Source organism: Battus philenor, unplaced genomic scaffold (assembly GCF_028537555.1).
Source record: "Battus philenor isolate CCGP_79_NKW_IND1 unplaced genomic scaffold, ilBatPhil1.0.hap1 SCAF_12, whole genome shotgun sequence".
Lineage (NCBI taxonomy): Eukaryota > Metazoa > Arthropoda > Insecta > Lepidoptera > Papilionidae > Battus > Battus philenor.
In genome coordinates, this window is record NW_027181674.1 from 7306496 (window position 1) to 7322054 (window position 15559).

At 34.8% G+C, this 15559-nt stretch overlaps 1 protein-coding gene across 1 annotated transcript; it reads left to right on the top strand.

The window, feature by feature from the left end:
* Window positions 1-2922: 2922 nt before the first annotated feature.
* LOC137932852 (prolyl 4-hydroxylase subunit alpha-2-like) lies at window positions 2923-13215 on the top strand. Its single transcript, XM_068776530.1, has 12 exons — window positions 2923-2933; window positions 3864-4009; window positions 6459-6612; window positions 7516-7539; window positions 7623-7804; window positions 8456-8589; window positions 9691-9797; window positions 10211-10364; window positions 10979-11200; window positions 11695-11754; window positions 12227-12392; window positions 13034-13215. Exons 1-12 carry the CDS (start codon window positions 2923-2925, stop codon window positions 13150-13152), a joined length of 1479 nt encoding a protein of 492 aa, XP_068632631.1. The 3' UTR covers window positions 13153-13215.
* The last annotated feature ends 2344 nt before the right edge of the window (window positions 13216-15559 follow it).

A 15559-nucleotide genomic window follows, 5' to 3' on the forward strand; every position in this document is an offset into this window, starting at 1 on the left:
CGGCGGAGGCGTTCATGCTTTTTGTTCTAAGTCCCTACCTAGCCGTGCTTTACTGAAGCGCGGTACAGCGGTTTCGGTCGCAGTATAGCATAAGCGGAATTTTCAGTTTCCTTTGAATCCAAGATTGTTTAGCCTTCCGTGAATAAGCCAGCGCTTTTACTTTTGATATATATACATTATTTTCCAGTCTCCCATTACGACTTGGCAAAAGTACGAAAATTAGTATTTTATTAAGACTTATTAATGTCATGGGACTCAATTAAAATTTAATCAAGAATTATGTTAAAAAATCTATACACGTATAAAGCTTTAGAGGCAAAATAATGAGTTTTAATTTTATTTTTTAAAAATATACATATTAGTCATATCTTGCCATAGCTGTCACAAAAACAGTACTAGTTAATTTTTTTTAGTTAAAGTCATAAATTTTTCGTACAAATTAATAATATGTAAACATTATTTGTTTTTTTTTTTATTAAATAAATTCCTAATTAGATATTTTTAAACCAATATGCATTTATTTGGATCTAATAATTATAACGAGAATTATTTACCAAAATAAATTTATTTACTAAAATTATTTTATTGTAATAGATTTGAAGTATATAATATGCTTCGTATGGGTTAACACGTGAATAGTAGAAACTGCATACGAAAATAAATACGCTGCATTATCAAAGATTTTTTGATATTTATTTTGTTTTTTTTTTAACCTGACATGTGCAATGAGTGGCTACGAACGAAAATTAAAATAATAAAACTATTATTGTGGTTTTTTTGTTTATATATATATATATATATATATATACATGACCGGGGTGGCCAAGCTCTTTGATAGTGACATTTAAAAAAGGAAAAGAATGTTTTTTTAACTAAAATTATATTTATTGAAATTAGTCAAAAAAAGGACAAAATGTATATTAAAGTATAATATTATACGTATATGACAGCACTCCTAGTAATACTTATGATTTGGGTTAATTAATTATTATCAGTATTTTGATTTTGCTAATTTTATGATTTAATTGTAAAGTTTATGGTGAATAATAATTATTATTATTTACACCAGTAATCTGTTTCGATTTCCCAGGAGCTATCATAGGTTACAGAATTTTTTAAATAATTCGACTATCAATCGGTGCCAAAAGTAATCTTTAAAAGTAAGATCCGCATGTGGCTCGCGAGCCCCAGTTTGGCTACCTCTGGTATATGACCTGCCCTATATTAAATTCCTTCATCTTCCATCTTTTTAACATCTACTTTGATTACATAGAAAACATTTATAGCTATATCTTTATCATATAGCCGTAGGACGTTAACTGTTGGACATAGAGTTCCGTCAAAGATTTCCAATAGGACTGCGATTGGAAGCGGCCTGAATCGTCTTCCGACAACCTTTTTTTATCGCTGGTCCACATTGGACCACCAACGCCTGATAGAAAGCGACGATTTTGTCGAATAAGAAGCATGCAGCCTCAGTAACTACCTATTCACTCTGACTTTGAAGAGACCTGGTTTAGAATTCGCTCATACTCGAATTCCTAATAAGTTCATCTGTCCACTTTGTGGGATATCCTACTTTGCATTAGCCATTCTGTAGTCTCCATTCCAAAAACTTAAGGCCTCTAACTTTGAAAGATGTTCGTTAATAGATTCTTTGGTTGTTACGAACGGAGCTATTACACATCACACACAAAGTATGCTTTTAATTGTTACGGTCATCATAAGACAGGACACTGCAAATCTATCGAACTTGTTATTCACAATTTTGACAATTACTGTATTCTGTAGTGTAATGTACACTTTCAATAAATACAATAAGTAATAATTTCATTTTGAATTATTTGTTTTAAAAAACAGAGTTCTGGCGGGAAAAAAATCTTGTTACTAGTTAAAATCTCAAGTCTTCGTTATTAAAAGCAAAGATGTTATAATGTGGGAAGGCCCCACGACCGCCGTGGTCGACTTTTTTAGTGACGCTACAAAAATATGATAGAATCGCTACTAACGCTTGTTAACACATTTGCAACGCGCTACAATAGTGACGCCAACGCGCAACAGCAGCGATGCCGACGCGCAACAGCATGGATGCCGACGCCACTGCAGCGTCACCGTGGCGCTATAAAATCGACGTCGACGTCCCACAGCAGAGACGACTACGCACAAAGGAAACCTAACCGAGAGACGCCAACGAGCTACTGCAGGGACGCCGACGGCAGCAAACGCGAAACCGACGCAATATATTAGAGACGTCGACGTGCTACTGCAGCGACGCCGATGCGCTACTGCAGCGACGCCGACGCGCTACTGCAGCGACGCCGACGTTCATACAGCTACTCGTAGCAGCAACCGCTTCACGACGACATCGATGCGAACGCGCGACAGCGTTGTTACTGCATTACAACATTTATTCTTTGTTAATACAGAAATAAGTCCACTCTAAATACAAATATTTCTTGATGACTTTATTTATAATCTTTTATAAATAGCGTTTTGGCAAAATCCTAATTTATAATAACTACTTTGTGATTGCTGTTTTTCGGTAACCTAATTAAAAACTTAATATAAAACTTCGTTTCATTTCTCACATTTGTCTCCTTTATTTGTCATTGAAATGCACGTCTGAAATTTGCATTCAATACAGCCATTTCAGTATCTCTCGTGATCACGAAGTAGCAACCACGCGAAGACATTGAAATAATATTAGGTAAATAACAATTTTCACATAATTTTAATCAACTTATCTTTTATGGGTATTTTCCTCACGATATTTTATTTTGCGCTGTGCTTTTTAAAATAAACAATTCTTTTACAGTTTAAATGTATTAAAAATTAATAAATAATTTAAAAATACAATATAAAGTAACCATATATGTTTTCCTCTTAGTTTGTAGCAGTTAATTTAAAAGACTAATTATAACGATGAATTACAAGTATTTTTTATATACTACATGTATATTAATAGAGTTGTGGCCTCGTACACTAGCTGAAGTATACACGGCTATTTCGGATATTGAACCTTTGCTAGAAACCCATAAAAGAATTATAAATGACCTGGATATTTATATTAAAAAAGAAGAGAAAAGACTAGCTATTTTAAAAAAGTAAGTGTCGGTTATATAATTTTTTCTAGTATTATTTAAGGATATATTTTTATTTATTTTAAATAACATCGAGAAAATGTGTAAAATGCTATTAGTATAATTCAGATTTATTACATCGTTATGTTTATCAATTATTATTTAGCTAACTTCTAAGCGTAAACTTCTTACCCTTGAAGTTAGAAGTGAGACTATCTGTGGCTCTAAACATTTTAACTTGTTACACTTTTCGTGAAAAGTGTAGTAATGACAGTATATATAATCCAGATTATATAATAAACTATATTAAATATACTTATATTAAAACAGTTCGTAAGTGCTGCTTAGGTTAAGAAAATATTACTTAAAAAAACAATATTTACATAAAGTATTACTCTCATAATTTAAACTACAGGGCGTCTACTGCTGTTATTCCCATAGATTTCTCAAAGGATTGCAACCAGCTACTCCCGATGACATTAACCAGGTCGTCTGGTCACCTTGTGGATGAACGTCCTGCACTTACCGGTCCGTGGCCTCAACTTCAAAACCTTAAGCCACGAGCAGCCATCTGTTCTGCACGCCATGTGGCTTGCCCAGTTTAACTCCAACATACCATGGGTCGCCCGCTGGGCTATATGGGTGATTTTTGCGAATACAGCAGCGAAATCCTTTCCCATGGGGCCCGAAGAACGAACGAACCTTCGTTGACTTTTCTGTGCCGTAAGTCAGCCGAGGGATTATTTATTCGTCAGTTACCTCTTTTAACCTTTTTTATTCTAGAAACTTGGGGGTATATAGAAAAGAGCATGTTAAAGCAATGGAGGATGTCCCGGACTATCTAAGTAACCCCATTAACGCTTTCACTCTTATCAAAAGACTTACAACCGATTTAAATGTCATAGAAAAAAATATCAAAGATGCTACAGGTGAATGTTTACAAGTATTCTCAATGTTTTTCTTTTTATGATATATAATGCTTTTGTGTAGTAAAGGAACGCTCTAAAACTATCTAGGACCTTTTTATAAACATATAAGTAGCACTGTTGCTTAGTTAATAATAATAATCCTTAACTATAAAACTTAAGTTTGAGTTTGTACCAAAATAAAAGTCTAAGATTAATATAAGCAATTGTTTTGCCACATCAGCGTAAACCTCCTAGGCTTCTCTGTAATATTTGAGCCCATTTCTATTTTCTAATCAGGTGACCTGGCCATTTATATTTGGGAGTTTAATTTATCTGATATGAATATTTTCCGTCATGGAAAAATGCTGTTGGCCTGTTAGAATTTAGGGCTTTACCGAGTTAAACGTGATAGAATGCTTAGGACGCATAGACAAGATCTTTCTTAAGGTTTGGGGGCTTCCTCAAGAACCCGAGCCCGATTAGTGACAATATTTATTTCATCAGTTTATGTGGCCGCCCAGCTCTTTAGTTTTTTAAGCGTTTGTTCCATAGAGGTACTGAGAGCCCCAAGAGAGCACCTCTGTTTGGGCTGTAAAAAGCAAAAGCATTTCGATTCGAGCGATTGCTATAGTGGAAAGGCCGACACCCCCTTTTTCCCCGAGCGTATACTTAAGGCGCGGTACAGCTATATTATAGTATATATGTATATAGCTATACTATAGTAACTTAACTGTAGTTAAAGGCTGAGCTCTTCGGTTGTTTATATGGACGCTCCAAGGAGTGATTAGGCCCAGGACTACCAAAAGTTGATCTCGGCTTAGACTTTTAGTAAATATGTTATTTGCATCCCGATCCAGGATACCAAAGCGGACTAAATCTCGGCTTAAATGTATTGAGTATTTCTCTTCTACTAGACGCTCAAAAATGTAAATTCGAAGATAACCAGTATATGAAATAGCAGTCCCAAAAGTGTGTAGTGAATACTGCAACTAATACAAAGGCGGGGCATAGCGATCTGCAAATCATTACGCATCTTTCTAAAATGCAAAGTGAAAATACAATTGTGAATTTGACTTAATATGTACCGTTTCGCAAACCGAGTTAGGCTACAAGGCATAAACAATTACCGAACATTTGTACAAATACAAGTGTTACTGAATATGTTGTACAAAATAACATACTTGCATAAGCCCTTGCAGATAAAAACAATGAAGTCAAATATAATTTTTATTTCATGTCATAAAATATATGTTATTTTATTACACCTTTGTGTATTAGTTGGGGTGATAACAAAAGGCTCTTCGTCACGAAGGACCTGTATAAATAGTTGGTCTTGTTTTTTCTCATTCCGAACTATTTCACTCTCGAATATATTTAACACTGCTCTCCGATGTTTTCTTTCTTACGTGAACTTGGGGGCTGTATCATATTTCATAGTGTCGATCACAACGATCGTAAGATGCTATAATTTTCGTCTAGACTAGGTAATGCTGTTACTTAATAACGTATAACGTGACTTTACTTCAGCATAGCTAGCTTGATATCGAGTGCAGTCGTTATTTGCCTCTTCGACTACTTTTTTACGGGTTTTGTACAAAATATTGACAAAAGGCAAAAAATCAAGATAATTTCAAATTGAAATAACTGTTTAAAGAACTCCCTCTTTCCAAAGATATGAAAGGTCATCTCTTACATTATACGCGCCATTTAAAAAAAAATACTGACCGTTTGTTCTAAATATTTGTTCTTTTTCTTTTTATCAGATAGACGCCTAGGTTTTCCCAAAAGGTCATAACGTTGACCGGTCTTACGCTGCCTGCATCCAGCGACTTCACGCGACCTATGTCCTCGGTCCATCTAGTAGAGAGTCTACTACCACCGCATCTACCGACTTATGGTCGCCTTCGGCACCTACGACGTTGAACATTGCACGAGCGTTCCGCCCCGCCCACTGCTACTTCAAACGAGCAATTCTTCGCGCTACGTCGGTGATCTTGAAACTTGTGCGGATCTCCTCATTTCTGCTTCGATCTCGCAGCGAAACTCCGAGTATAGTTCTTTCCATTGTTCTCTGGGTGACAATGAGCCTTCTGATGAGGCCTGTCGTAAGCGACCACGTCTCGAATCAGTATGTCATCAATGGCAACGCACATTGGTTAAAGACCTTCGTCTTCAAACATTGCGGTATTTTGGACGTGAAGATTTACATTATAATTGATTAATAATATTATATAAATGTTTTCTTTATATTGTAGACTAATTTCTTATAAGTTAAACTTTAAATTTATTTAGCAAAAACAAATTACCGAATCTATTTATACCTCCAATTATTTTCTTAAGTTTGTCTAAATGTAATTAAATTTAAGTTTTATTTTATTTTTTTCTTTAGGATGACCAGTTACGCTAGCCCTATAGAAAAAGTTTGCTATTGAATTTCTGTAGTAACAAAATATTACTTATTTAATTACAGAATACGTTAAAAATGTAACCATATACCACACGGATGTTAAGTATCCTACCGAGGAGGACTTAAAGGGGGCAGCACAAGCACTCACACGCCTTCAGAATACTTATCAGCTAGATATAGCTAAACTTGCTGAAGGACGATTCAGTGGAGAGAGCAGGTAGGAATCATTTGGTGTTATCCGACGTACGCGGCGGCGAAGATTTTCATAATTTGAAAATACGAGGTGCACAACAAGGTAAAATATAGTATATATATATATATATATATATATATATATATATATATATATAGTTACAGAAAAAATAAATAATGTTATGATAATCTAATAAGAAAATGCGTTTTCAATATTGGGGTCAGAATGAATATTTCCTTAGTGTTTAGCCCTTAGACTTTATAATACTAGAAGTTATAGGCCTATCGCATTATTAATAGAAAAAATAAATTAATGTAACATGTTTCAGAGCTTTACAGTTACTGGAAAAAGGCGTAAAAGCTTTAAAAAAATTTCCTGAGATTGGAGCTATACATCTCCCCTTTTAAAGGTTTTTACGTATATTCAATCACCCTGTATATATTTTTATCCAATAAATTAATAGCAGTGGTAGCCCAGCGGCAGAGTACTGAAACTTATATCATAGGTGGCTAACTTAGATCATAGGTCACGGGTGCGATGCCCGGGGATATAATCTTATACAATTCAGCTTCGCTGCGATCTTAAATTAGAAATAAGGAGATCCAAACCAAGGCCTCTGACGTAGTTCGTTTGCTCGTAAAATTGCTCGTCTAGTAGTAAGTATCAGTGGACGGAGCATATCGCTCGTTCCAGCAATAGTCGTTGAGGCCGAAAGGTTTTTGAGTGGCGATCACAAGCCGGTAGACATGGCGTGGTTAGGCCCACCACTAGGTGAACTGATGACATATTTAATTTTGCGAGAAGTTGCTGAATGTGATAATAAAAAGTTATGTCCAACTGTCAATCTATCCGATGCGGTATTTTTATATACTTGTTTGTAACCAGAAAAAAATTATACTTTTACAATTATTCTCATTATTTTTCCAGCGGAATGAAAAACCAAGAGATCACGTAAGTGTTTATTTATACTTAACAGAAGTTTAATAGCGGTTAGTTTTGATGTTTTTTTTTATTTTAAATATATTATTCTGTAGCTTCACGATGACAACCAGCGACTGTTACGAACTTGGTCTTACTCTCTACAACGAAAAGGACATCCAGAACGCGGTGCGCTGGATGATGGAAGCTCTACGTAAATACGACGAGGAAAATAACATCTACAATTTCACGAAAGCGAACATTCTCGAGTACATTAGCTATTGCCATTATTTGTTAGGTCAGTCATATTTTCTGTACGTTTAATGGGAGGTCACATTGCAAATTGGGAGACGGTTGTCAACACTTTTTCTTTGATTCATGTTCATTGCTACCGTTTCGTGGACTTATTTCATCAGAAATAACATCTTCACATCAAATGCAGAAGCAAGCGATTTCCATTTTTTGTTAGGTATAATTTACTTTGATGTTTTTCAATTTTGTGCTATTCAAAAATATAGTATTTACGTTTATTATTACATTGATTATCATTTTAGCCGTATGACATAGGCCTTCCTCATAGCCTTGCAATAGGACCGGTTGGAAACGGCCTACGTCCAGCGTCTCCTACGGACTTATAAGTCGTCTGTCAACCTTTTGAGTGGACTATGAGTGATACTATACTACGCTTGCCGGTCTGTGATCTAAGTCTAAAACTTTATGACCTCGGTGGCCGCACTCTATGCGGCTTGCTCTATTTCAATTTGCCGAACGGCTGGGCTATGTCGGTTAATTTCGTTGATCTTCGAATTTGACATTCTTGTGTCGATCTCGTAAAGAATTCCGGGGAATAGCTCTTGAGCGTTGAGCGAATGTGAGTTTGCCACAGAGGCCCGAAGAACTCTACTAATAATTTGATAATGTAAAATTATTATTTAATTGTTTTTTTCAGATGATAATCAGGCAGCTTTAGATTGGACGAACAAATTATTAGAGTTAGACCCGAAAAACGAGCGTGCATTAATGAATGTACAGTATTACCGCAAACATATTGCAGAGAAAAAGCTAAATAAAAATGGTGCAGAGGTAAATTTTAATCTCTATATTTTCACTGATAATATGATGGTCCGCGAAAAATCTGCATTTTTATTTCCAAGGATTAGCGGGGCTGAAACTATTATTTGTTCATTAATCATATAATTATATAACCTCTTGTATACATCATGACAAGAATTCCAGAAGAGCATAATTTTATTTCAATTAGAATCATTTTTAGCTCCCCTATAACGACATCCTTCAGAAACAAAACCACACAGAGGCCGAGACTACAAGAAAAAATCATGCGTTACTTTTACAAGGTCCTTGATGCAGTAAGAGAGCAATTCCTTTTCCAAATTTTATTGTCTAGGTTAGTATTTGGGGGAGAGTGTGCGAATTCGAGGAGAAATGAGAGGGCGGATCAGTTGGCCAAAAACGCGGCTCTAAAGATTAAAAGATGGCCTGAATATAAAAGGTACCTCGATTTATTCGACAAGCAACAGCTAAGGCTGGATACGCTAGGCGAATGGAATAGGAGGTATGTAGAAGGTGAGATGGATGCGACAACGCGGAAGTTATTCCCGGGAGTCGTGTCATCCTATCGCGCGCTTCGTACAGTAGAGCTAAACACGTCCAAATCCAGATCGAAATGTTCATGGGGCATGAGATATTGTCATAGTACCCATATAGGCTTAAACTCAAAGAGAGACCCTCGTGCATCTATAACCCAACGGTGGTTCAGTCTGTGATGCACGTGATCACTTGCTGTCACGTATTCAACGCCGAAAGAACCGATTGCGAAATAGAACTAGGAAGAAAGGTGGATAGTGGCACCATCGCCTTCCTTTATGGTAAATAAAGAGTATCAGATTTCCATAAAAAACTTACTAGTTTTTAAAGCCTACCGATAGGAAACAAGCTTAACTTTATTTGTGTGCTGTTAGTGTTAGTACAGCTGTCGTTTATTTGTGTTGCATGTCTTCGTTCGATTGCATTGGCGATGCCTTCAAATTCCTTCTCACAATAAACTACTTCCTAGACATAAGAATTAAATACTAATTAATTATCAAAACGTAAAAGTGTATGGAAAGATAAGCTTAGGCTATTTTATTTGGCTTCTAACAAATTTATTGATTCTGATTTTTATAGGAAATAAATAAAGTCAAAGAAGAAGAAACCTATATTGGTTACGACAGAAGAATGTATGAATCGCTCTGCCGTGGAGAAATTGATATACCAGGGGTAATAAGCAAACGGTTAGTTTTAAGCAATACTATTTATAATTAATTTAAATAAACGTTGATATTTTTAAGCACCAACTTTTTAACATGAATATTGAAACAAAAACATGACAGTCATTCTCCATAATTCGTGTATCGTTGTTTCCACATACTGGCAAAGTTTTTTGATATCTGTGGGCCTCCTCACGTGAGGACTCTTGATGTTTCTAACATGTTTCTGTGAGTTGTTATTAATCTTGTAACATTCACTCAATACTCTACAAGTTCTTTTACAGAAAATAAATGTCTTAATTCGCCACTTTTCGAAATTGTTGATGAATTGATTTTTAAATATCCTTCTACACAAGATGTTATTAACGCTATTTAGTTAGCATTTTATATTTCACATAATTATTTTCTAAAATCTGAGAGATCGATTTTGTTAATAGACTACGATGCAGTTATCTAACCAAAAACCATCCGTTTTTGTTATTGGCACCTATTAAAGTGGAACAGATATACATTGAACCCGACGTGTTTTTGTATCATCAAGTCATAAGCGACGAAGAAATCGAACAGATTAAGAGCATGGCCAAACCAAGGGTGAGTACTACATGACTTATTAATATTTTTTTTATATTAACAAAATTTTCTGGGATTCCCTAGTGAAGTACATTCATCGCTGTTATATTTTTAAATAGAATAATAGCTCTGATCAACGATTCTGTTATTCGCCCAAAATAAATCTTTTGCTTAGGAAAGTCAAGATGATGATCATCGTCATCATTTCAGCTGATACATACCCACTGCAAGGCATAAGCGTCCTCTAAAGATAGGACTGCCGAGTAGTCCTCGCTTCCCACAACTTACACTACACCTCATTCACTACACTATACACCTAAACGGGTATGGTCTCTCTTCGTGCGTACGTCTTCGATGTAATTAGGATGCGATCACCCAGCATATTTTTTTGTCAGACATCCTGTTTTTGCGGACTCAATTACGATGAAGCTGCACAAAGCCTAGCAACACAACTTCAAACATATCAAATGTAAAATCTAATAAAGATTGCCCCGATGACGGTGCCCCCATCCAGCGACTTCTTGCAATCGTGACTAAGTTGTTACTTTCGCCTACACACATCGTGTCTACCGGCTTGTTGTTGCCACTCAAAAACCTTCTAACCATGATCGTGCAAGTTTTTTCCTCTTGACTAGTTTAAGCGTGCTACAGTCCGTGAGGTAAACGGTGAATCGAGCTTCTCCGACTATCGGATCAGCAAGTCAGCTTGGCTGTTGGACGAAGAGTCTCCGGCGGTGGCGCGAGTTACGCAACGTACGGCCGACTTTACCGGACTCTCCATGGACACCGCCGAAGAATTGCAAGTGGTCAACTATGGCATCGGAGGCCACTACGATCCTCATTATGACTTTACTCGGGTAAATCAAAATAAAATCCTCCTATATACCCTTCCTAGATGTGGCTTGATCTTTGATTTTATTTATGGTTTGCCTAGTTGTAAGTTTTCTTTTCAAACATCGCTCTTGTTCTTTGAAACGAGGTTTTATGTTTTGGTCAAGATGTTCATCATATTTTATGTGGTAATTTACTTTTATATTCCAACTCTTCGACAACAGATTTATTCCTTTTGGATCATCCATCATGGTACCCTAGTGGTTATTAAAAGAGGTCATATAATTTTCAGTTTTAAATCCTAAAATATGCCATTCGCCTTACATTATATTTATTGACTATTTCTGAGTAGAATTCATGTTACAATTTCCAGTATGTGATGACCCGCGAATATCTATCGTTCTTTTAAATCGATCACAGTGTAACTCATAGATTCCTTACGTAATGTGATTTAATATTGTGTTCATGTATTTTCTTGTATTTAACTTCTTTTTTCCATTAAAAAAGCGATCTTTTTCAGCATTATGAATTGCCATATATACATGGTAATGGAAACCGAATAGCTACGGTTTTGTTCTATGTAAGTATTTAAATCTAAAACATTGCTATTAACTGTCTCACACTTTATGCGACCAAAAGTAATAATATATTACATATTTATATTCTTAAGTAGTATTGTTTTTTTAACCTTAAAATCTTACGTTTCGTTGGTAAACGTTATATTTTGTACAGAAATCTTTGTCATTTATATTTTGTCGTTGTTTAGGTCGCAAAAAGGTAAAAGATAATAAAGTGCCTAATGTTGGAGGTAAGACCAGCCAAACGAATTTAAGTTGATTATGTGACAGTGTAGTTAGAGAATTTAAGCATTACTTATATCTTCATTAGTTAAAGCATCATTAAGTTGATGTTAAATAAGCTAGCATGAATAAATCCATGCTTTAAGTACAAGTCCGACAGTGTCAGTATAATTAATGCAGCTCTTTGAGAAGATGCCAGGGACCCATTACAATAACAATAATTTTGTATATTCAGTCTCTTGGACGTTGTAGATGTCAGATGTCGCGCAAGGCGGTGCAACTGTGTTCATAGAGTTGGGGCTAACCGTGTTCCCTGTAAAGAATGCGGCGCTGGTTTGGATGAACTTGCACCCTTCAGGCGAGGGAGATATTTCCACTCGCCACGCTGCCTGCCCCGTGCTGCGCGGCTCCAAATGGGGTAGGACTATCTTTATTTATAATGTCAACGCGTATGCATCGCAATAAAACAAAGTTCACCTTTTTTGAATCTTTGTAATGATGGTGTCATAGGATTTTTGGGTGTCTTACCTATGTGACCGTTTAAATAGGTAGCAAATGTTAACTGTAGAAATATTATATTGTTTCGATTAGTCGGCGCTTCAGAAATACACCCAAATAGGACTAAGTATTTGAAATCTGGAAAAAAAACTTTTTGTAATAAGTTTAAGTTTTGTGTTAAATAAGTTTTTTTTATATTTATAGGAACTTACTTATTAAATTTATTTAATTATACAATGCTATGAGGCTAACTGACCGTATCATAGTCTACAGAGAAGGCGGATGTAAAATGAATTAAATTAATTGCAGAAAAAAATATTTAATCAAGGCTAACCCTCTCATTAACGTTTGTTATTTACTACATTTTTTTTATAATTTTGTACAAAAAAAATTCACTGTTAACTTGTTACCAAAAAAATATCTGAAAACGACTAAATTTTTTAAGGAAAATCGTAATTACGTTCATCATAGTTTCATTCCTAGTGTACCATGTTATTTTTTTATTAAAAACAAGACGGCATTGTCCACTGGAAACATTTATTAACAAAGAATTATTTTTAGTGTCAAATAAATGGATACATCAAGTAGGGCAGGAGCTGATCAAGCCATGCAACTTAGAATACCAACAGGAGAATGTTTTGCGCAGTATAATTAAGGGTGTTCCCCGTACATTAACATGAGACAATCTTTGCCCGCAGAGAACAAGAGCACGTAGGTACTGAGGTAATTACCACAATATGAATAATTCTTTTTAATTAAGCTATAAACATTTTGAAGAATAAATTGTTACTGTACATATTGTTTCGACTGTATGTTAACTACTACTGTATTTTATTAAAGCTTATAAAGTAATTATGCTATTTTATATTCTACATTAACATTTGTATTCATTATAAGCTGTGTTAAAGATTAAAATATGCTTTAGTATTTCGAATTGTGTTTTAATTAAATATGTCCGATGTCACAATAAAATAAAAAAACAACGTGAATGTTATATGTATGTTGAAGATAATACTTACGAGATAAACATGTTTCTCGTGTTGTTATCACGTTTAAAATAATTGTCTAAAAATTCAATGAATTGAACAACTCATTACAATTTATCTCATTTGACTACCATCTGACGTTCATTGCTGGTTAATAGATGCCATGTATTTAAAAATTTAAATCAAGGTTATGCCGATGTCTTAACATTATATTTATTGACTATTGATAAGTAAAATTCGTATCACAATATCCTCTGAGGGAAGGTGTGATTGACATCTATCTTTCTTGTAAGTCACTCAGGGTCAAACTCACAAGAAAAAAAAATAGTTTAATATATCAATTATTTCCGGAGACGAGGCTCCCGAAGGATCCCACTAGCACGCAGCTCTCGTAGTAACAAATCACACAAAAACGGTGAAATTGAAAATACGCAAACAGAATTTGTCAATGTCAAAAATAATTCAACCTTTCCAATAACACGGCAGAATTTAAATCGATTATATTCGTCTTCATGCTTTCATCAACGATAGCGGCACATAATCAACGGTAATTCAGTAAGCAAATGTGTAGTACATCAAGTGGTATGTCCTCTCTTTGTAAACATATGTTAGATAAGTAGTTAGTTTATAGCGTTTGTTCTTGTGTATTACTTAAGTTTGCTTTGTACTTTTTTAAGATGCACTGTTTATTTTCTTAAATAGCAGAGCGAAGAAATAGCAAAGCACTAAAAGATCCACCAATTGGTCGAAATTATAGTGACTCTATGTATAATGAAACATAAAAAAACTCAATTTTAACAACAGAGGAGTCAAGAACTGACAATAAAATTGTTTTCTTAAACCTGAAATAAAAATTTGAATTAATTTATATCCAAGCCTAAAAGGCAGTATGTCTAAGCATAATTGTAGAAGCAATATTATCGACTTTATGAAATTAACTAGAGTCATGAACACAAAAGGACACTTAGCTCCTCCATAATAATATTTTGACAAAGTGTGTAATTGAATTAAAATTCAATTTAAATTTTAATATGTAGCCGTAGAAATGAAATAAAAAAATATATAGTTTTAGTAAGTCTGTGTGGGAATATGATTAGAAAGCTAACTCAGGTTGATTGACATTTGTTTGTGCCTACGAATAAGTTTAAAAAATAATTCCAACGTCTCTCACCATGATTCCAGAATTGCGTTTTTATATAGTAAATAACTTTTAAATATTGGTAGCTTATTTAAATTTGGAACAAGGAACTGCAATTACTTTTTTATTTGTTTTAGAGACAGCGGTTTTCAAAATGCATTTTATGCCATTTATATATATGTTTTCTTATCACTTGACGTTTAATTCACGGACTGTAGCAGAAGTGTTTACGGCAACGTCTGAGCTCGCACCATTACTCGAAACACTTGACCAAATAATAAATGATCTAGAACAATTTATAGAAGGAGAAAAGAAAAAAATGGAAATTTTGATGAAGTATTTTTTAATTTGATAATTGTTATACTTAAAATATATATATTTATACACTTATCATGAATTTCGCATATGAACTAGTTTTTATACGTAGCGTGTCCACCTTATTTTTAGGCAATTAAAACTATACAAGTCAGAACAAGTTTTAACTTCCGATGATACATATTTGGAAAATCCAATTAACGCATTTGTACTCATAAAGAGGCTCACGACCGATTTTGATTTTACAATACAAAGTATTCGCCAAAATCTGGGTAAGTTTTCTGGGTAAACAATAAAATGAATTTTCACTAAATCTTAATATTCATCATAATCATCATTATTTTAGTCAAAAGACGTACACTGCTCGACATTGGCCTCCACCATAGATTTCCAACAGGACCGATAAGAAGAGGCCAATGTCCAACGTCTTCCGAAGACCTTATTAAAGTAGTGTGTCCACCTTGTGGGTGAACATCCTACGTTTCGCTTGGAGTTCCGCAGTTCCATTTTCGAACTTTATGGCCCCCGCTGCCATTTGTTCTGCGAGCTATGTGGCATAGCCTCTGCCACTGGAACTGGCCAATCCATCTATGTTACTTTCGTTCGTTTTCGTTTGTTTCGGATCTTTAATGAAAACGGATCTTTAAA

Coding starts and splice junctions, on each gene's coding strand:
- LOC137932852 (XM_068776530.1), top strand. Junction 4,010..6,458: donor AAATATCAAAGATGCTACAG/GTGAATGTTTAC, acceptor ATTTAATTACAG/AATACGTTAAAAATGTAACC. Junction 8,590..9,690: donor TAAATAAAAATGGTGCAGAG/GTAAATTTTAAT, acceptor TGATTTTTATAG/GAAATAAATAAAGTCAAAGA.